Genomic DNA, 21,246 nt, shown 5'->3' on the forward strand with positions numbered 1-21,246 from the left:
ATTCCATTTCTAACGTGGTGCTCTGTTTTGTTAAAATGTAAGGATATTAATGTTTACTCGGCCTTCTCATCACTGTGGCAAAATGCCCGACAGTCCTTTATAAGGAGAACTTTTCCTTCGGCTTGTGTTGCAGGAGTTTGCCTGTGTGGCCAGTTGGCCTGGTCACTTGGGGTTGGGGCAGGCGGTGTGTCGTGATAATGAAGAAGCCGGGCGTGGTGGCACAGGCTTGTAATCCCAGTACTTGTGAGGCTGGAGCAGGAGGATGGCAGGTTTGTGGCCAGCCTCAGCTACTTAGGCCCTGGCTCAAAATAAAAAAATAGGGCTGGAGGTCTAGGTCAGAGGTAGGATGTCCCTGGGTTCCATCCCCAGTTCTGCAAAAAACAGTAACAAGAGCCTGTGCATATTCACGTAGTCCTGCTGATTATTATCAGGCCAACACCATGGCACTGACGCCATCCTCATCGGGTCTGTACTGCTGGAAAGAGGAATGGCACCATAGCCGGCTCTGTGCAGAGCCCCTGGGCCAGCGCCGCTTCCGGCTCCTGTCTGAGTCGGTGCCTTGGGAAGGGAGCCGCACATAGTCTGAGCATAGGTTTAACAGATGAGGCCTAAGAAGAAGAGGAAGCCGGATAGGGCCTGGACCTTGTGCTGGCCATTCCATCTCAGCTGCACCCCCTGCCCCAGCCTTTAATTTTGTTGTTTTGAAACAGGGTCTTGCTAGATTGCTGAAAGTCTTGCTCCATTGCTGAGGCTGCCCTCGAACCTGCAGTCCTCTCGTATCAGCCTCCCAAGTACTGAGATTACAGGCGTGCATCACCAGCCCCTGCTGCTCCTGGATCCTTAGGCGGAGACGGGGCCTGAGCACCCGCCACCCCTTCGCTGCTCCACTCTGGCTGGGGCTGGGGAGGGGCCCGAGACAAGGCACTAGAACCTGCTCGAAGAAGCCACGGAGGAGAGTCCAAGCCTGTGGCTTAGAAAGGTCGATACAGAGGCTTTGGTAGTGTAAAGCCCAGCACAGGGAAGCACAAGTGTGCAGGGCGTGCACCTTCCAGGGCAAGCCGCGTCCAGGCTCCAGCTCTCTAGAGACCCGCTTCACGTTAGGAAGGGGAAGTAGGTTCACAGGTGCGGCTGGATGCTCCGGGTTCCCTCAGCGGCCGGTGGCGCTTACAAATGGATGCAGAGGGACTGGACCGCCGACGATCCCCTGGACCACAGACCCCAACTCCAAAGCCAGTTGGAGGGAATAACCAGTAGAGATCTGCAAGACAGCACAATAATAGAAAAAGTCAGTGAACCCAAAAGATGGTTCTTTGAAAAGGCCAATAACATAGATAAACCCCAAGCAGACTGATTGTGGCTGGGGAGGTAGCCCAGAGGCAGGACACCCCTGGGTTCAATCCCCAAAGAAGAAAGTCTTCAGATTGTTGCAGTCCTTTACTTTCCAGAATTCTAAAAAAGTTAGTTTTGATCATTTGTTATGCCAGTATTCTGCCATCGTGCAGGAGTGGATTCTCAGAGACCGTGTGTGTGTGTGTGTGTGTGTGTGTGTGTGTGTGTGTGTGTGTGTGTGTGTGCGCGTGTGTGTGTGTGCGTGTGTGCGTGTGTGTGCGCGTGCGCACCCATGTATACACACAGTTCTAAGGATGGAACCCAGGGTCGTTCTACCTCCAAGCTGCACTCCAGCCCTATTTTTTATTTTTCCTTCCTTCCCTCCTTCCTTCTTCCCTTCCCTCCCCTTCCCCTTCCTCTTCCCCTCCCCTCCCCTCCCCTCCCCTCCCCTCCCCTCCCCTCCCTCCCTCCTTTCTTTCTTTCTTTCTTTCTTTCTTTCTTTCTTTCTTTCTTTCAGTTTTTTGCAGTACTGGGGATGAAACCCAGGGGTATTCTACCTCTGAATTACACCCCCAGCCCTATTTTTTTATTCTTTATTTTGAAACAGGGTCTCACTAAGTTGCAAAGGGCCTTAGTAAGTAGCTGAGACTGGCTTTGAACCTGCGCAATCCTCCCGTCTCAGCCTCCCAAATGCTGGGATTACCAGTATGCGCCACCACGCCCAGTTTTTTATTCTTTATTTTTGATACAGGATCTCACTAAGTTGTGGAGGCTGGCTTTGAACCTGCAATCCTCCTGTCTCAGCCTCTCAAGAACTGGGATGGCGAGTGTGCGCCACCACACCCGACATCCTCACTGTACTAGTTCCAGAAGTAGGAACTGGTTCGCTCTAAAGTTTGCCTGACATCATGATACCTTTTCTACACAAAATATACATGTGCATATCCACACTGTAAAAAGATGTTTCTAGTTTACTATGTAAAATATATGCTTTTCCATTTACGTGTGTGTGTGTGTGTGTGTGTGTGTAAAATTTACCACTGGAAAGAAGACTGAATATGGATCATCCTCCAATACTTTTATTTCAAAAGCCTGCTTTTTGGGGCTAGCAAAGTAGCTCAGTGGTAGAGTGCTTGCCTAGCATCTGTAAGGCCCTGGGTTCCATCCCCAACACTGCAAAAATAATCCCCTGCCTGACATGTTCAGGAGCTCATCTTCCTGGGGCCGCCCTTATACCCGGAGGACAGTGAAGGCCCACAGACAGCATGTATGGCTCTTGCGGGAAAGTCCTAGTTCAGGAGTATCTGGGACTTTTCCTACTCGCTCCAAACTTTCAAACTTCCTTCCTGAGGGATTCCATACAAGTGGTCTTATTTACCAGGCCTGGAGGTCCTAAATAAATACAAGCTTTGTCTCCTAACTATGTCCTATGCAAAAATATTTCAAATTTATTTGCCCGGACGTGTTGTTTGGCAGGTATGTCTGTTACATAACATAAGCTGGACTCGAATCTTGGACTTCCTGCATGGATCGGCGATCCAGCCGCGGATCTGCTGACACCAGCTCTCTGCACCGGCCGCACACCCACGGACGGCCAGCCAACTTAAACTTCCTGGTGTAGCTGAGCTCCCTTAGGAAACCCGGAATCAACAGAAATGGGCCTTATTTTAGCCAAGTGCACATAAAATAGTCATTTCAGTCCATGAAGGAGGAAGGCCTGGTGGCTGTGAATTCCTTATTGTCTCGGAGACCGAATGAATGTCCGTTCTTGTGAAGCCGTGAAGGGCTCTGTGTTCTCCCCAGGCTGGGGAACGGGCTCAGCAGCCCCTCGGGAGACCCGCCCGCCACGTCCTCCGCCTCTGCCACACCGACCACCAGGAGCGCTGGGGGCCGTGTCCCACAGCTCCCTCTGAACCAGAAAAAAGAAAGAGACGCACACCTGACTTTTTATTTCTATTTCTTGATTCACGGTATTAGGGGTTGGACCCAGGGACAGGTCTACCTCCGAGCTACGCTCTGAACCCTTATTTTATTTTATTTTATTTGGTACTGGGGATGAAACCCAGGGGCATTCTACCTGTGAACCCAGCCCTATTATTTATTCTTTATCCTCCTGTCTCAGCCTCCCAAATGCTGGGATTATAAGTGTGCGCCACCATGCCCAGGTTTTTTTCTTTTCTTTTCTTTTCTTTTCTTTTCTTTTCTTTTCTTTTCTTTTCTTTTTTTTTCTGTGTGTGGCACTAGAGATTGAACCCAGGGGCATTCTACCTCTTAGCTATACTCCCAGCCCTATTTTTTATTCTTTACTTTGAAACAGGCCTCACACAGTTGCAGAGGGCCTCACTAAGTAGCTGAGGCTGGCCTCGAACCACAATCCTCCTGTGTCAGCCTCCCAAATGCTGGGATTACAGGCGTGCACCACTGCGCCCGGCTGAGCCAGCGCTTAGCTCACTTTTGATCTAGAGTGCACCCTGCTTCCCTCCTATTTGTCTTCCAGGGAGGAGTCCACATGGAGCAGCCCGCCCCATCCTTCAGTAGCTGTGTCCTGTCACCTGAAGTCCATAAAAGCAGAGACTTGGCCGGGCATCTGAGCCTGGTTCATTTGCTGGTGGACTGGAGGAGGGGGGGCGTCTTAGTTCAGGCTGCTATAACCAACGACCTTAGCTTGGGCACCTTATAAATGGGCTGGGAAGTCCAAGACCAAGGCGCCCGCGGGTCAGCGTGTGGCTCAGGCCCCTTCCTGGCCCACAGACCGTGCCTCTCACTGTCCTTCACAGGACGGAAGGGGCAGAAGGTGCACTGGGGCTCTTTAATAAGGGCGTTTATAGAGCCGGGCGTGGTGGCGCACGCTTGCAATCCCAGCGCTTGGGAGGCTGAGACAGGAGGATCGCACAGGTTCGAAGCCAGCCTCAACTACTGAGTGAGGCTCTCGGCAACTTAGTGAGACCCTGTTTCCTAATAAATTATAAAATAGGGCTGGGAGTGTAGCCCAGAGATAGAATGCCTCTGAATTCCATCCCCAGTACCACACACAAAAAGGGATTTATAGCCGGTTGTGGTGATCCCAGCTCGTCATCCCAGTCCTAGGGAGGCCGAGACAGCAGGATCTCAGGTTTAAGGCCAATAACTAGCAAGACCCAGTTTCAAAATAAAAAAGTAAGCTGGGCATGGTGGCGCACACTTGTAATCCCAGAATTTGGCACAGGAGGATAGCGGTTCGCGGCCAGCCTCAGCTACTTAGGCCTGTGCAACTCAGTGAGACCCTGTTTCAAAATAAAGCCTAAAAAATAGGGCTGGGGGTGTGGTTCAGAGGTAGAATGTCCCTGAGTTCCATCCCCAGTACCGTAAATAAATAATAAATAAATACTTTAAAAAATAAAAGTAACAGAGGTGGCGGCATAGCTCAGAGGGAGGGGCCCCTGGGTACAGTCTCCAGTGCCACACGTGGGCATTTCTGGAAGCAGAGCCTTATGACCTGTCACCTCCCCAAGGCTTTGCCCCCCCAGTACCGCACCCTGGGGAGGAAGGTCCAGCATGCGAGTCTGGGGAGGGCACGGACATTCAGCCCTGACGGGGCGCGAGCCACATCACCTGCTGCGGATGCTGCAGAGGGAGGGAGGGAGGGAGGAAGGGAGATGGCCCTAGGGCCCACGGCTTTGGTTTTGTTTGCCGTCCTCTGAGCCCCAGGGTCTGGATTCCTATCCCCAGAGTCAGTGAGTCTCTTTATGAAATGTGCTGATTGAACCCCTTGGTTCAGTGTTAACTGCTAAAGTAATACAATTATGTCATTATTAGTAATAAAATTAGTCTCTTTCAGAAAAAACACTATTTGAGCCAAGAATCCTTTGTGTTTTGCTTTGTGGGTCTGGGGATGGAACCCAGGGGCATTCTATCTCCGAGCCCCAGCCTCAGCCCAAATTTTTATTCTTTATTTTGAAACAGGGTCTCACTAAGTTGCTGAGGGTTTCACCCAGATGTTGAGGCTGGCCACAAACGTGCAATCCTCCTGTCTCAGCCTCCCACATACTGGGATTCCAGGCATGTGCCCAACTCCCTGACTAAAATTAATAGCAATTCGCTAATGAAGTCCATCCTCTCCTCGATTACTGGCCACGGATGGCCAAGCGGGGAGGTGGGCCTTTGAAGAGAGATGAGTGTCTGGCTGGCAGCTGGTGTCTGTCCAAGTTTCTCGGGAGGGGGCGCCGCCTCGGTCCGCAAGGCGGGGAGCTCGGCTCCGTGGACACTGGAGGGAGGCGAGATCTCGGTGTGCGCCTAGCTCTGCAAAGCTCCCAAATTGTGTGGCAGGAACAGGTATCTGTTCTCCCCGGGGCCTGGAGGCTAGGCGGCCGACAGCCTGCTGGCTGGGCCGGCTCCCTCTCCTGCTGCCAGGGATGGACCTTCCCCGCCGCCGCCCAGCGTTTGGCGATCGCTAGCAATTCTCCGTATTCTTTGGCTCTGAGAGCGTAATTCCGATCTCTGCCCCAGTCTCCCAGTGAGCGGATCTGTCTGTTCTCTTCCTCTCTGTCTCTGTGTCTCTCTTCTCTCTGTCTCTCCTCTCTCTGTCTCTTTCCCTCTCTCACACCCGGGACTGAACCCAGGGGTGTCTTACCTTTGAGTTATACCACCAGCCCTATTTTATTTTTATTTTGAAACAGGGTCTCACTAAGTTGCTGAGGCTGACCTCGAACCTGCAATCATCCCGTCTCGGTCTCAGCCTGGGATCACAGGTGTGCGCCGCCATGCCCAGCTGTCTGTTTTCTCATACGGATATTAATCACTGAAGTAAGGGCCCACTCTAATCCAGCACGACCTTGTTTTAACTAATTAGATCTTCAGAGACCCCGTTTCCACATACGGCCACATTCAGAGGTGCTGGGTGTTTGGGTCTGAACCGCCCGTCGGGGACGGAGTCCAGCCTCAGCAGAGGGCCTCCGAGGCTCCCAGGGCAAGCGTTTGGGACAGAGCTGGGGTTGCCCCGCCCAGGACCTGCTGGGACTCCTCCATGCGCCGGGGAGTCGGTTCAGCATTTGAGCAAAGCTTTCTAGCCCTATTTCAGTGGAAGATCTGATTTATTTATTTTTGCTAGATTAAGCGTAGGGAGCGGAGTGCGTGCTCCTAGGCGGGGGCATGGTCTCACCACCGTCCGTGATGGAGGGATCACCTACCCCAGGATAGTTATGCAGGAGTAACAGCTCCGACAAAGCCCCCCCCCCCCCGCAACCTGTGCATATCAGCGGTTTGCTGTGAGAGTCCAGACCCCTGAGCTAAGAGCGGCCTCCAGGCGAGAGGGCCGGGTGCTCTGTGGTAGAGGGAGAACTCCAGGGGCTCAGAAGAGATTTGCCTGCTCTTTTAATATTTTTTGAGGAGGGAGAATATTGGGAATTAAACCCAGGGGCAGTCTACCACTGAGCTGCAGACCTTTTTATATTTTATTTTGAAGCAGGGTGTAAGTAAGTTGCTGAGGGCCTTGTTAAGTCACTGAGGCTGGCCTCGAACATACAATCCTTCTGACTCAGCCTCCCAAGTACTGGGATTACTGGTGTGTATCGCTGTGCCTGGCTGGAGGATTTATTTTTATTTTATTGATGCTTGGGATTGAACCTAGGAGCATTTTGCCTCCAAGATATACCCCCAGCCCTATTTTATCTTTTCATTTTGACACAGTCTGCTAAATTGTTGAGAGCTTTGCTAAATTGCTGAGTCTGGCCTCAAACCTGTGATCCTCCTGCTGGGGGACGTGCCCCTCCCTCCTCCAGAGTCCACCAGCAAATGAACCAGGCTCAGATGCCCGGCCAAGTCTCTGCTTTTATGGACTTCAGGTGACAGGACACAGCTACTGAAGGATGGGGCGGGCTGCTCCATGTGGACTCCTCCCTGGAAGACAAATAGGAGGGGAAGCAGGGTGCACTCTAGATCAAAAGTGAGCTAAGCGCTGGCTCAGCCGGGCGCAGTGGTGCACGCCTGTAATCCCAGCATTTGGGAGGCTGAGACAGGAGGATCGTGGTTCGAGGCCAGCCTCAGCTACTTAGTGAGGCCCTCTGCAACTGTGTGAGACCCTATTTCAAAATAAAGAATAAAAAATAGCGCTGGGAGTATAGCTAAGAGGTAGAATGCCCCTGGGTTCAATCCTCAGTACCACTAAAAATTACATTAAAAAAAAATAAAAAGGTTTCAGAGTGTAGCTCGGAGGTAGAACTGTCCCTGGGTTCAACCCCTAGTACCAAAAAAAAAAAAAAAAAAAAAAAAAAAAAAAAGCTGTGGAATTCGTGGACAATTGGAGCATTTCCCTAAAGGTTCCTCTCCAGGATAAACCCAGACTGCTGGAGCAGTCCCAACCCTGACCTCCGTGTTCTCTGTCCTACTCAATTATTCCAGTGTGTCCAACCCAGACAGGAAGAGAGCCAGCCATCTCCTCCTACATGGACCCGGCTGTCTCGTGCTCAGGGAGAAGTCGGATGGGCCGGCCGGGCAATCGACTGTATTCAGTTAGAATACCAGGTTATGTTCCGACAGGATGCACGCATGCTTGGCTGTTGGTGTCAGTCTAGAGGATGTGGTGGGGTGCACAGGCCCTCCCACGGCTCCCGACCAGAGAGAACAGAGACAAGAATACCGTGTCGGGTTGTAGGAAGGATCTGCCCCCACGCCAGGCGCGGGGACGCGGCCAGGCCCTCTGCACAGCTAGGAGAACTTGGGTCATAGCAAGGTTCGGTTTTAATGCTTGGATGGGGAGGCTGAACACGGTCTCGGACGCACACTACGAGCTCTGCCCTCCCCAGCCAGTTCCTACTCCGAGCCATGCTGTACACACAGCGTTTTGGAAAGCTGCCTGGCCTCTGAAAATAAAGGATTTGAGAAAGCGAGTACAGACTCTCGGGGAAAGGCCTTAAGGCAGGAGAAAATAAAAGTGGCGGCGGCGGCAGTGTGGCTTTTGTGGCGGCCCGTTGGACCGTGTGCAGCACCGCCCCAGAAGCCTGGGTGGACGGCAGCTGGCAGGCGCGGGAGAGGCCAGGGTCACCAGCAGTGCCCGCAGCTGAGTCCTGGGGGCAGACACTCGGCCGATCACACACCCCAGCGCACCCGCAACCTCAGAAGTCATACGGGGACACGAAGATGGTGACCTTGGACACGTGGTTGGCCTGGAAGGAGCGGTCCAGGTACTCGGACATGTCCACGTCCACCTCCAGCGTCTGCGGCCCCTCCAGGGTCTGCACGAGGACCAGCTCCCCCGTCTGCCGGTCTGAGCGCTGCATCACGAAGTGGCCGCGGCTGTTGCCGCCCGCGATCCCGAAGCGCAGGCTGTTGGGCCCGGGGCGCCCGGGGGCCGAGGCCGTGGCCATGCGGAAGAGTGTGATGGGTGTCTTCAGGTTGGAGGGCAGCGAGAGGTAGTGGAAGGAGATGGTCTTGGGCCTGCTGAGGCACGGCCTGCTGTCCATGGGGCAGGGGTTCCGCTCACACTGGCTGCAGCAGAGGCAAATGGAGGCGGTCAAGCGGGGGGACTCCAGAGGGGCCGCCCACCTGCCCTCTGCCAGAGGCCACCGGGCGTGACCTTCCTCCACCTGAACCCTTGCAGGCAGGCAGAGGAAAGGCTGCTTCAGGCATGGCTGCAAAGGGATGCTTCTATTCCTGGTCCCCACAGCCCTCCAGACCTGTGTGCTGCGTGTGTGTGCATGCACGTGTATATACGTATACCTGTTTGTGTGCATGTACATGTATATACGTATACCTGTTTGTGTGCTATTACTATATATATATATATATATATATATATATTTTTTTTTTTTTTTTTTTTTTTTTGCAGTACTAGAGTTGGAACCCAGGGGCATTCTACCTCCGAGCTACACCCCCAGCCCTACTTTTATTCTTTATTTTGAAACAGGGTCTCACTGAGTTGCAAAGGGCCTCCGTAAATAGCTGAGGCTGTCTGAGAACCTTGATCCTCCTGTATCAGCCTCCCAAATACTGGGATCACAAGCGTGCCCACCACGCCCGGCTTTTTGTTTGTTTGTTCTTTATTTTGAAACAGAGTCTCACTGAGTTGCAGAGGGCCTCACTAAGTAGCTGAGGCTGTCCTCGAACTGCGATCCTCCTGTCTCAGCCTCCCGAATGCCGGGATGACAAGCGTGCGCCCAGCCCTGCCGCAGGACTCAAGCAGTGGGGCAGCTCCTGCTCCTCCCTCGGTGCCCTTCCTGACCCTGCCGCCTGGGGCGGCCGGACCCAGTGGTGCTCTGCAGAGCGGGAGGCACTGAGTACTTACTCCCCGCGGCACGCTGGGTGCTTCTGCCCCTCAGAGGCAGAGCGGCCAGTAAAGGGCCACGGCAGCTCAGAAGCCGGACGCGGCTTCCCCAGGACTCGGCCTCACCTTGCCCAGAGCCTCCGGAGGACGCAGCCCGGGCCAGGCCGCTGCGGGCTGGCGGCCATACTCACAAGGGGGACGTCTTCACGTAGCTCACGTTGCCGCCCCCGTCGGGGCACTCGGGGCTGACACACTGGAAGCCCCCGCCGGTGTTGACGCACGTGGTCCCCTGCGGGCACGCGTGCTGCCGACCCGCACACTCATCCACGTCTGAAACACACGCACAAGCCGGGGTGGAGCCGGCCAGCCCGACGCCCCTCCATCATTACACCCCCAGGCCGCGGGCCAGCCCTGGAGGAGCTCACTGTGTGTGTGTGTGTGTGTGTGTGTGTGTGTGTGTGTGTGTGTGTGGTGCTGGGGACTGGACCCAGGGTGTTCTACCTCTGTGCTCACCCTATGCCCTACTGTATTTCTTTTCTTTCTCTTTCTCTCTCTCTTTATTTCCTTCTTCTTTCGGTACTGAGGATAGAACCCAGGTGCATTCTACCTCCGAGCTACACCCCCAGCCCTAGTTTTCAGTCTTTTATTTTTTATTATTTACTTACTTACTTATTTATTTATTTTATTTACTTATTTATTTGTTGTGGTACTGGGGATAGAACCCAGGTACATTCTACCTCCGAACTACACCCCCAGCCCTAGTTTTCAGTCCTTTTTATTTTATTTGTTTATTTTTGCGGTACTGGGGTTCCTGGAAACCCTTCTACCTCTGGGCTACACTCCCAGACACCTATTTTTTTATATTTTTTATTTGGAAACAGGGTCTCTTAAGGCAGCGCGGCTGGCTTCGAACCTGCGCGATCCTCCTGTCTCCGCCTCCCAAGCGCAGGGATTACAAACGTGCCCACCGCGCCTGGCCAGTCCTTTTTATTTTTGAAACAGGGTCTCTCTGAGTTGCGAAGGGCCTCGCTAAATAGCCGAGACTGTAAGCTACGATCCTCCTGTCTCCGCCTCCCCAGCGCGGGGATGACGAGCGTGCCCACCGCGCCCGGCTTGCATTTTCTCTTTTGCATCAGCATCTCCCTAAGTCCCTGAGAGTCCTGCTAAGTTGCTGAGGGCCTCCCTAAGCTGCTGAGGCTGGCCACCAACTTGTGATCCTCCTATCCCAGCCTTCCAAGTACTGGGATTATAGGGGTGCACCACTGCGCCCCAGCACTGATCTTTAAAGCGGGATCCCTGCCCCCCTGAGAGAGGCAGCAGACCGTGCTGGGGACACCCTCCCCGGGAGCCTGACATCCTTCCTGGGGTATGACGGATGTCAGGGTGCTAGCCAGAACCAAAGGAGTGTTACTGCCCCCCAAACTTCTCCCAGACCTGCCTCCTTCTCAAGCGCCCCAAGGCTCCCCTCCACGATTCTTTTTTTTTTTTTTTTTTTTTTTGCGGATCAGGGGATGGAACCCAGGGGCATTGGACCTCCGAGCTACACCCCTAGCCCTATTTTTTATTCTTTATTTTGAAACCAGGTCTCACTGAGTTGCAGAGGGCCTCACTAAGTAGCTGAGGCTGTCCGCAAACCCCGATCCTCCAGTCTCAGCCTCCCAAATGCTGGGATGACAAGTGTGCCCACCACTCCCGGCTGACACTTTAAGATTCTAATCTTCAGGAACTCTCCCTCCTCAGTCTTGCCCCTGCCTTCAAAGGCAGACATGTCTACTTAGACATCTGAGAGAGCTTGAGAATCTCTGTGCTCACGCAAGTCCTTCTCTCTCTCCTCCCTCCTCCGTCCTCCTTCTCTTCTCTTTTCTCTTCTCTTCTCCCTCTCCCCCTCCCCTTACCCCCCACCCCTCTCTTTCTCTCACTGGGCTTTGAACCCAGGGGCATTCTACCTGAGAGCTATACCCCACCCCTTTTTATTTGATTAGAAACAGGGTCTTGCTAAGTTGCTGAGGCTGGCTTCGAGCATGTGATCCTTCTGTCTCAGCCTCCCAAGTTCTGGGGCTGCCGCTCCTCCTGGAGATCCACTGTGGACCTGATTGTGGGGTGGGTTTGGGTGGTCACAGTGGCAGCGCCAGGGAGCGCGCAGAGCGCACCCTGCCCGTCTACTCACCCTCGCAGGTCTTCCCGTCGGCCAGGACTCGGTACCCGCTGGGGCACGCGCAGCGGTAGGAGCCCGGGGTGTTGACACAGGCGTGCATGCAGAGCCGGGGCTGCCCCTCCTGCCCGTAGAGCTCACACTCGTCCACATCTGGGGACGGAAGTGCCCTCGATGGATGGCTGGATTCTCCAGCAGCTGGGCCTGGGGCGGCCTGGGAGCCCCCTCCCCCTGGCACCCGGAAGAGGGGTGGGTGTGCCCCATCTCCAGAGCCAGGGGCCGGGGGCTGAGGGAAGGAAGGGGTGGGAAGGCGCTGTGGTGGCCGAGGGGCCTGAGGCTGCAGGCCTGGGGCGGCCCTGCAGGCGCCGGCAAAGGCTCCCAGCAGTGCAGGGCACTGGGTCCAGCTCCACTCTCCCCATCGACGCACAAGAGTAAGAGGGACCCCTTTCTGCTGAGAGCCTGTTGGTGCCAACTGACCTAGCAAGTGTGGGCGGGACAGAAAAGTTCCGCCCAGATGGGACTAGAGCGTAAGTACCCCGTACACTGTGTGCACCAGCACCTAGCTCGCCCTCCCTCCCTCCCCCTCCCTCTCTTTCTCTCTCTTTCTTTCTTTCTCTCTCTCTCTTTCTCTCTTTCTTTCTTCCTTTCTTAGTACTGGGGATTGAACCCAGGGGTATTCGACCTCTGACCTACACCTTTAGCACCCCTTCCCTTTTTGCGGTACTGGGGATTTATCCCAGGGCGTTCTAGCCCCGAGCGACACCTCCAGCCCTATTTTTTATTCTTTATTTTGAAACCGGGTCTCACTGAGTTGCAGAGGGCTCACTGAGTGGCAGGGGCTGGCCGTGAATCCTCCTGTCTCCGCCTCCCGAGTGCTGGGGTCTCGAGCGTGCCCACCACGCCCGGCTCCCCTTGCCCTTTTTAATCTTTCGTTTTGAATCAGGGTCTGGCTAAATTGCTGAGGCTTTCGCAAAATTGCGGACGCTGGCTTTGAACCTGCAATCCTCCTGCCTCAGCCTTCCAAGTACCAGGATTACAAACTCGCTCCACCACATCCAGCTCTCGGCCCTACCTTCTCAGGCACACCTCTGATGTCTACACCTTAGCTACATCCATTAGTCGGCATTTACCCAAACGCAAAGCAGACGGGCTTCGGAGCCCCTGTCCCCAGCCCTGCCGGCTGGCAGGAGGCTTGAGGCCCGGCCCCTCGCCCGGCCTACCCTGGCAGATGCTGTCACTGCCGGTGGCAGCTGCGCTCAGGTGGAATCCCGCCTCGCAGCTGCAGTGCTGGGCCCGCTCCAGCTGTGCACAGCGGGGGGCACGGCTGAAGGCCAGGTCGCTGGCCACGCTGCCCTCGGGGTCTGCGGGGAGGAGAAGACAGCTCAGGCCCCGCCTGCCCGCACCTGCCAACCCGGGGAGGCCCAGGGGGGACCCCAGCAGGTGCGGCCCTTCCCCAAGCCACAGCCACCCAGAGCACCCACAGGGGGCCGCAGGGAAGGCCCGCTAGCAGGGCTCAAACCACCCCCAAGCTAACAGAATTGAACACCCGGCTTCTCCTTTTCGTTTCTCTGTTAATACTTTTCTAAAATGTTCAAGTTTTTGTTGTTTTACGGAGAATAGAAATTACCTTATTTATTTTAGTGCCAGGGATTGAACCCAGGGTCATTCTACCTCCGAGCTACACCTTCCCAGCCCTATCTTATTTTTTATTTTGAAACAAGTCTCCCTAAGTTGCTGAGAGTCTTGCTAAATTGCTGGGGCTGGCCTCGAACCTGCAATCCTCCTGTCCCAGCCTCCCAGGTACCGGGATCACCAGTGTGCACCACCACCCCAGGCTTGAATTTTTTTTTTTTTTCCAGAAACTCCTATCTTCTCTAGGTGCCTTACCGCGTTTCTTTGCCATGTGCAAACAGTCATGTGTGCCTTAGACCTCTGGCCGGGGTTCTGTTGGGACTCACTACTCCAATGTCTGCTCATCCAGCTCTTAAAATAGTTGGAACTGGGAGCCGGGCGTGGTGGCGCACGCTTGTCATCCCAGCACTTGGGAGGCTGAGACAGGAGGATCGCGATTCAGGAACAGCCTCAGCTACTTACTGAGGCCCTCTGCAACCCAGTGAGACTCTGATTCAAAATAAAGAATAGAACACAGCCCTGGGGGTGTAGCTCGCAGGTAGAATGCCCCTGGTTCCATCCCCAGTACCAAAAATCAAAAGAACTTTAGACTCCGTCAATGCTTGCTAATTTCACAGAAGGCTGGGAGTCAGCCCTCCCGCTCCTAAGAACGATCAAAACACTAGTTGCATGAAAGAGCTGAGCTCCACATGAGTGCCCCCCCCCCCCCGGGACCAGAAGGGACAATGGATGTGAGCCAGGGAGCAGAGGGCCAAGCTCCCTGCATTCAGTCACCCGCCGAGCATTTCCTCCCTGCTGCGGTCCACCGTCCCGGCCATGGTGGCAGCGACGTACCGGCCTGGGCCCGGTGCTGACAGCGGCTCCCGGTCCTTCCTGGTGGACAGATGCATCTGTGCTGGTCAGCCCCTCCCACGCACGTCCCACCGTTTTCACAGGGCTGGCTGGAGCATCCGCTGACGTCTACGAAAGTAAGCATTGCCACGTACAAGCGAGATGGCTTTCAGTCCTAAAACAAGCTAACAAGGATGGATGTGTGTGGGGTGCGTGCTCGTGGGCAGGCATGCCCATACTAGAGACTGAACCCACGGCATTCTACTTCTGGGTTGTAGCCCCAGCTCCTTCCTTCCCTCCTTCCTCCCTCCCTCCCTCCCTTCCTTCCTTCTTTCCTTCCTTGGATTCCAGGTGTGCACCACCACGCCTGGCTCATGAAAGTGTTTATTTTAAGCTCTTTCTTTAGCCCCCCCAGTTGCCAAAAGGACACACCCTTTCCCCCCTCCAAAAGCTTCAGATCTTAAAAACAGCCTTTTAGTGGCACATGCCTGGAGTCCCCCAGCTACGGGGAGGCTGAGGCAGATGGATCATTTGAGACCAAGGATTGGAGACCAGCCTGAGGAGCATCCCATCTCAAAAACAAAAGCCAGAGCCGGGCGTGGTGGCGCACGCTTGTAATCCCAGCATTCGGGAGGCTGAGACAGGAGGATCACGGTTCGAGGACAGCCTCAGCTACTTAGTGAGGGCCTTTGCAACTCAGTGAGACCCTGTTTCAAAATAAAGAATAAAAAATAGGGCTGGGGATGTAGCTTAGAGGTAGAATGCCCGTGGGTTCCATCCCCAGTACCGCAAAAAATTAATAGTAATAAAATAAATAAATAAAATGGGCAGGGGGTACAGCTCAGAGGTAGAACGCCCCTGGGTTCCATCCCCAGTACCACAAAAAGATAAGGAATTAGGAGAAAGTGTCCCAGGGATGGGTTCTTTCCTGCAGCGGGGACAGGGCTGTACCTCTGCAGCGGGGCTGCTCCCCTGTCCAGCTGCCATTGGGGAGACACAGCAGGCTGCTGGGGCCCACCAGCTGGAACCCAGGGTTGCAGGCAAAATGGACTTCGTGATCCACGAGGTATTTGCTTCCGAACTTCCTGCCGTCGGGCGGGGCGCTCAGCGCGGGGCAGGACGCTAGAAAAAGAGAAGGAAGTGTTGGGCGCCTCCTCCGGGACCGCGTAGACATCACTCTGGCCCACAAGCCGTTGGCCCGCTGCTTAGCGCCTGCTGCAGGGGCGTTTCAATGCTCTTGGGGACCAGGGAGCGATGGCCACTTCCGGGAAGATGAGGAGCCGCTGCAGGGAAGGGTCAGGACCTCCTCTCTGTGGCTGGTGCCCCTCCCGCTGCTCGTCTCCCCAGCTCCTCCGGCCTGCCTGGAATGTTCTCCTGCCTGGCTCTGTTGCCCTCCAGGCCTCTGCTCCAGTGGCACCCCTTGCAGGGCGCTCTCCTACCAGCGGAGCCCCAGGGCGCCCTGCCCCAGAGCTTCCCGCTCCCTCGGTAGCGGCGGCAGCCCCTGGAGTCTGCCTCTGCCTCAGTGGTTCCTGTCCGGTCAGTGAGCTCTGCCACAGGGATGACCTGGGTCCTGCTGTGCCTGGCACTTAGCGACTGCCCTGTAATGATGATTTATTTATTTGGGTCCTGGGGATTGGACCCAGGGACAGTCTACCTCTGAGCTACATCCTCAGCCCTATTTATGATTTTATATATCGGGTCTCGGGATTGAACCCAGGGGCATTCTACCTCTGATCTATACCACCAGCCCTATCTAGCTAGCTAGCTAGCTAATGGTGGTACTGGGGTTCCCGGAAACCCTTCTACCTCCGGGCTACACTCCCAGACCTATTTTATATATATGTTTGGAAAGAGGGTCTCTTAAACCAGCAAAGCTGGCTTGGAACCAGTGCGATCCTCCTGTCTCCGCTTCCCAAGCGCGGGGATTACAAGGTGCGCCACCACGCCCGGCCCTTTTTATTTTTAAAAGAGAGTCTTGCTGAGTTTATTTTTATTTGAAAACAGGGTCTCACTAAGTAGCTGAGGCTGTCCACAAACCCTGAACCTCCTGTGCGCCACCACGCCCGGCTGGTAGGTTCCTTTTTAATGAACTTATAAACACCTTACACACACACACACACACGCACACACACACACACACACACACCCCAACAGGAGCTAACATTTAGCTTACCTGTGTGAGCACAGGTGGGTAGAAAGAGGATAGGGGTCCGGGGGCTCGGGAGGGGACGGGGCTGGGGAAGAGCTGCAGCCCAGGTGGGGTCTTGCTGGGGACCCACCTGGGGGCGCGTCCGGGGCCTCCCTGCTCACGGAGAGCTGCAGCGCGGCCAGCCGGCCCTTCATGCGGCGGATGCCTTCGGCGAAGCGGCTCTCCTGGCCCTTCAGCAGCTGCTGCAGCTGGCGGACGGCCACAAGGACCTGCTGCTTGTTGGGACAGTTCTGGGGAGAGAGGAAGCTCAGCCTGGCGCTCGCTCGACCTCCCGAGGTCCCCAAAGCACAGGGCCCAGTGACTGGCGATGCGCGCTGGGGGCACAGGCAGTGGCCTCCTGAGTCGTCCGCCTCCCCCCGCACGGTTGGTCCAGTTGGGTCAGCGGACCACAGAGAGCCCAAGCGCACGTGCCATCGCCCCGGGCCCTGGCAGGGCTGACGCCTGGTGACCCCGGAGCCTTACGGTCACGTGACGCTCCGGGACCCTCTCCTGCCCAAGTCGAGGCCCCAGCGGAGCCTCGGTGGCCCTTTTCTTTCTCTGTCCCTTGGACACTTTGAAAAGTACATGACAATTTTCTCTTAATCGAGCTATACTTAATACAATATCAACTAAAATTCCAGTAGGAATTTTTGTAGATATAGATGAGCTAAATCTAATTTTTTTTTTTAATCGGGGACTGGACCCAGAGGCATTCTATCTCTAAACTAAACCTCAGCCCTTTTTATTTTGAAAGAGAGTCTTGCTTAGTTGCTGAGGCTGGCCTCGAACCTGTGATCCTCCCAATTACTGGGACTACAGGTGGCTGATAACATTTTAATCAAAAGGATAGAAACTATGGTATAAAGTTGAAGCATTCTCTTTGTGTGTGGGGAGGGGCTGGGGATTGAACCCAGGGGCATTCTACCTCCAAGCTACACCCCCAGCCTGATTTAATTTTTTTTTTTTTAATTTGAAAGCAGGGTCTCACAAAGTTGATGCAAGCCTCGCTGAATTGCTGAGGCTGACTCCAAAACTGTGATGCTCCTGTCTCAGACTCCCAAGTACTGGGCTGACAGGCGTGTGCCACCATGCCTGGCTAGACCCGGGTCTACCTAGCATTGCTAATGTGAAAAACAGTTTGGCAGTTTCTTACAAAGCAAAACACCCATTTACCGTATGACCCATGCACCCAAGAAAAATGACGTTTACATTTGCACAGAAAGCCATATGCAAATGTTCACAGCAGCTCCAATTCTTTTTTTTACGGTACTTGGATAGAGCCCAGCGACATTCTACCTCCGAGCTACACCCCCCAGCCCGATTTATTTATTTATTTATTTTTGAAACAGAGTCTCACTAAATTGCAAAGGGCCTCGCTAAGCAGCTGAGGCTGTCCACGAACCGCGATCCTCCAGTCTCGGCCTCCCAACGCTGGGATTACAAGCGTGCGCCACCACGCCCCGCTAGCAGCTCTGCTCTTAATTACCGCAAACTGAAAATACTCTGAGAGTGTTGTGCAGGAGGCCAGCGGCAGCTCATCTCTGCCAGGGAGGGTCCTTGGCAGTACATCAGGGCCAAGAGTGTGGATGGTTCTTAGATGTACTGTGCTAAGAAAAAAGCCACACTTTAGCCGGGTGTGGTGGCACGCGCTTGGAATCCCAGCATTCAGGAGGCTGAGACCTGGAGGATCGCGGTTCATGGACAAGCCTCAGCTACTTGGCGAGGCTCTTTGCAACTCAGTGAGACCTTGTTTCAAAAAATAAAGAATAAAAAATAGGGCTGGGGGTGTAGCTTGGAGGTAGAATGCTCCGGGGTTCCATCCCCAGTACCGCAAAGAATAAAAAAGAAAAGCAAAGAAAAAGAAAAGAAATAAAGAAAAAAGAAAAAAAGAAAGGGCAAAACCTTTCGAAGTATGGAATTGGGGGTTGGCAGAGGGCTCACCCCGCTCTCCTGGGCAGAGAGCTGCAGCGAGCTCCTGCCTGTCTTCGTGGCAGTCGCACCCATAGGTTTTCTAGGTGATCTCTCGGGAGGCAGGTTTTGCCCCCCCAGGGTCTGAGCAGCATGCGCAGGGCGGGGTGCCTGGATCACACACGTCCTGCCTGCCCCGCCCCCTCCACGGCCACGGGGACCACACTCTTCCTCTTGCTTTTCTGGGATGGGCCAGGGATGGAGGTTTGGGTTGTTTTGCAGTCTGCAAAGTTGGTAGATGTCCCTGCTCTGGCCGAGGGTTCACAGTGGCCCTGGACAGCTTCCTGCTGCCCGGACACCAGTGGCTTCCTGCGAGGCCCACGCACGCCTCCTGCAGGGACATCACCAGGCCTGGTCGGAACCAGATTCCCCAGCCTGGAATCTCGTCCCTCTCCAGGAGGCCCCAGGCAGCGGGCGGGCCTGCCTGGCCCAGGAATTTAGTCCCGGGGAGGCACACGGAGAAGTTTGTTAGCAAGCAACAGAAAAGGCTCAGAGCCCCCAGAGAGAGAACGCATTTGGACTACCTCTTCCTGGCTGTGTGGCGGGAATAGATCCCAGCCTCCCGGGGCTCAGTGCCCTCATCTGCTAGGTGGGGCGGCCCAGTCCCGGCTCTGCTTGCTCTGAGAGCCTAGTGTATGGAAGGGCCCGGCGAGGAGCCCAGGAGCACCTGGCTTGAACCAGATTATCCTTTGAGCCAGATCTTCGCTTTCTGGCACTGCAGGGGAGGCTGGTCTGCAGGATGGACCCTTCTCAGAGGGCAGAGATGCCAGGGTGCGGAAGTTATGTTTGGTGGCTGCGGCCTCCTGAACGTGGCAACTCCAGGTCCACCTTCGTAAGATGGTTGTTTTTTTAGATCTGCACTTGTAATTTTTAAAATCTGGTCCTGGTAGTTAATACAAAAGCAAACCTGGAGCCGGGCGCGGGGCGCGGTGGCCACGCTTGTCATCCCCGCGCTTGGGAGGCAGAGACAGGAGGATCGCAGGTTCAAACCCAGCCTCAGCAGCTTAGTGAGATCCCGTTTTCAAATAAAACATAAAATAGTTCTGGAGGTGTAGCATGAGGTAGAAGGCCCCTGGGTTCCATCCCCAGTACCCCCCCACACACACACACAAAAAAAAAAAAAAAAAAAAAAAGAAAGAAAGACAAAAAAAAGAAAAAGAAAAAGAAAAAAGCGAATCTGGTCAAAGAAATAAAACCAATGGCACGGAATTACATATAATCAGCAAAGAAAGAAAAAAATAGACAAGGAGAGCTGCCTGTGTGTGTGTGTGTGTGTGAGAGAGAGAGAGAGAGAGTGAGAGAGAGAGAAAGAGGGAGAGAAAGAGAGAGAGAGAGAGAGAGAGAGAGAGAGAGAGAGAGAGAGAGAGAGGATGCCGCCCTAGCCAGGCACAGCGGCCCAGGCCTGTAATCCTGGCATTTGGGAGGCTGAGATGACAGGATTGTAGGTTAGAGGCCAGCCTCAGCTACTTATGGAGGCCCCTTGCAACTCAGTGAGACCCTGTTTCTAAATAAATAAATAAATAAATAAATAAATAAATAAATAAATGGCTGGGGGTGTAGCTTGGAGGTAGAATAACCTTGTGTTAAGTCCCAAGAAAAGAAGGAAGGAAGGAAGGAAGGAAGGGAGGAAGGAAGGAAGGAAGGAAGGAAGGAAGGAAGGGAGGAAGGACGGACCCAGCTCTGCCCTCCAGGGCTGGGCTCAGCCGCCTGCACCTCCGGGCCACGTCTCCGCGGACGAGCTGCCAGCTGCGGGGCGAGGTCCGGCTGAGGCTGGGGGCTCCCGCCGGCCTCCGTCCGTCCCTCCGTCCGTCCCTCCCTCCGTCCGTCCCTCCCTCCCGCGGCCCCGCGAGCGTCCAGGGCCGGGCGGCGGCGCTGACCTGGGCGGCCGGCGGCCGGGCGCAGGCGAGCAGCAGCAGCAGCAGCAGCAGCAGCAGCAGGAGCAGCAGGGCGCGGGGCCCCATCTTGCGCGTCCAGGTGCGCGGCCAGGGCCCGGCGGGGAGGCGCCGCCCGGGGGAGGGGCTGCGGCCAGGACCGCGCCTGCAGCCCGCCCGGACCGGCCCACCTGCGGCCCCCACCGCCCGCACCTCCCCGCCCGAGCTGGGGCTCGGCTCCCAGGGAGCCTGGGCTGGGCCAGGCCGGCCAGGAGCGGGGCGTGGTGGCGCCCGCACCATCCCAGTTCTTGGGAGGCAGAGACGGGAGGATTGCAGGTTTGAGGCCGGCCTCAGCAGTTCCGTGAGACTCTGTTTCAAAACAAATAAAAGTAGGGCTGGGGGTGCAGCCCAGAAGTAGAATGTCTTTGGTTCAATCTCCAGGGTCACAAGAAGAAGGGGGTAAAGGCCATAGGAGAACACTGCTGGAAAAGATACTGACGGAGCCGGGAGTGGTGGGCACGCTTGTCATCCCAGCATTCCGGAGGCTGACACAGGAGGATGGGGTTCTCAGACAGCCGCAGCTACTTAGGGAGGCTCCCTGCAACTGTGAGACCCTGTTTCAAAATAAAGAATAAAAAATAGGGCTGGGGGTGTAGCTCAGAGAGAGAATGCCCCTGGGTTTCATCTCCAGTACTGAAAAACAAAACAAAACAAAACAAAACAAAAGCTACTGGGATTACAAGCCTGGGCCACCACACCTGGTTTCATTCAAAAAAATTTTTTTAAATAGGGATTAAGGACGGGTGTGATGGCACAGGCTTGTAATCCCAGTACTTGGAAGGCTGAAACAGGAGGATTGCTCAGGTTCAAAGCCAGCCTCAGCTACTTAGTGAGGCTCTCAGCAATTTAGTGAGACCCTGTTTCCAAATAAAATATAAAATAGGTCTGGGAGTATAGCCTGGAGGTAGAAAGCCTCTGGGTTCCACCCCCCAGTACCACAAAAGTAAAATAAAACAAAACAATGTTGGGTGTGTAGCCA

General features: G+C 54.7%; 1 protein-coding gene across 1 annotated transcript; it reads right to left on the reverse strand.

The window, feature by feature from the left end:
- Nucleotides 1–8,417: 8,417 nt before the first annotated feature.
- FBLN7 (fibulin 7) lies at nucleotides 8,418–20,297 on the reverse strand (the record flags this gene model as incomplete). The annotated part of the gene is made up of 8 exons (XM_080711444.1): nucleotides 8,418–8,790; nucleotides 9,757–9,895; nucleotides 11,733–11,870; nucleotides 12,938–13,078; nucleotides 14,184–14,309; nucleotides 15,132–15,302; nucleotides 16,460–16,830; nucleotides 20,050–20,297. The coding sequence occupies 8 exons, from the start codon at nucleotides 20,295–20,297 to the stop codon at nucleotides 8,418–8,420; spliced, it is 1,707 nt and encodes a 568-aa protein (XP_080567570.1).
- Nucleotides 20,298–21,246: the final 949 nt, after the last annotated feature.

This window comes from Muscardinus avellanarius (assembly GCF_963383645.1).
Source record: "Muscardinus avellanarius genome assembly, chromosome: 15".
Classification (NCBI taxonomy): Eukaryota; Metazoa; Chordata; class Mammalia; order Rodentia; family Gliridae; genus Muscardinus; species Muscardinus avellanarius.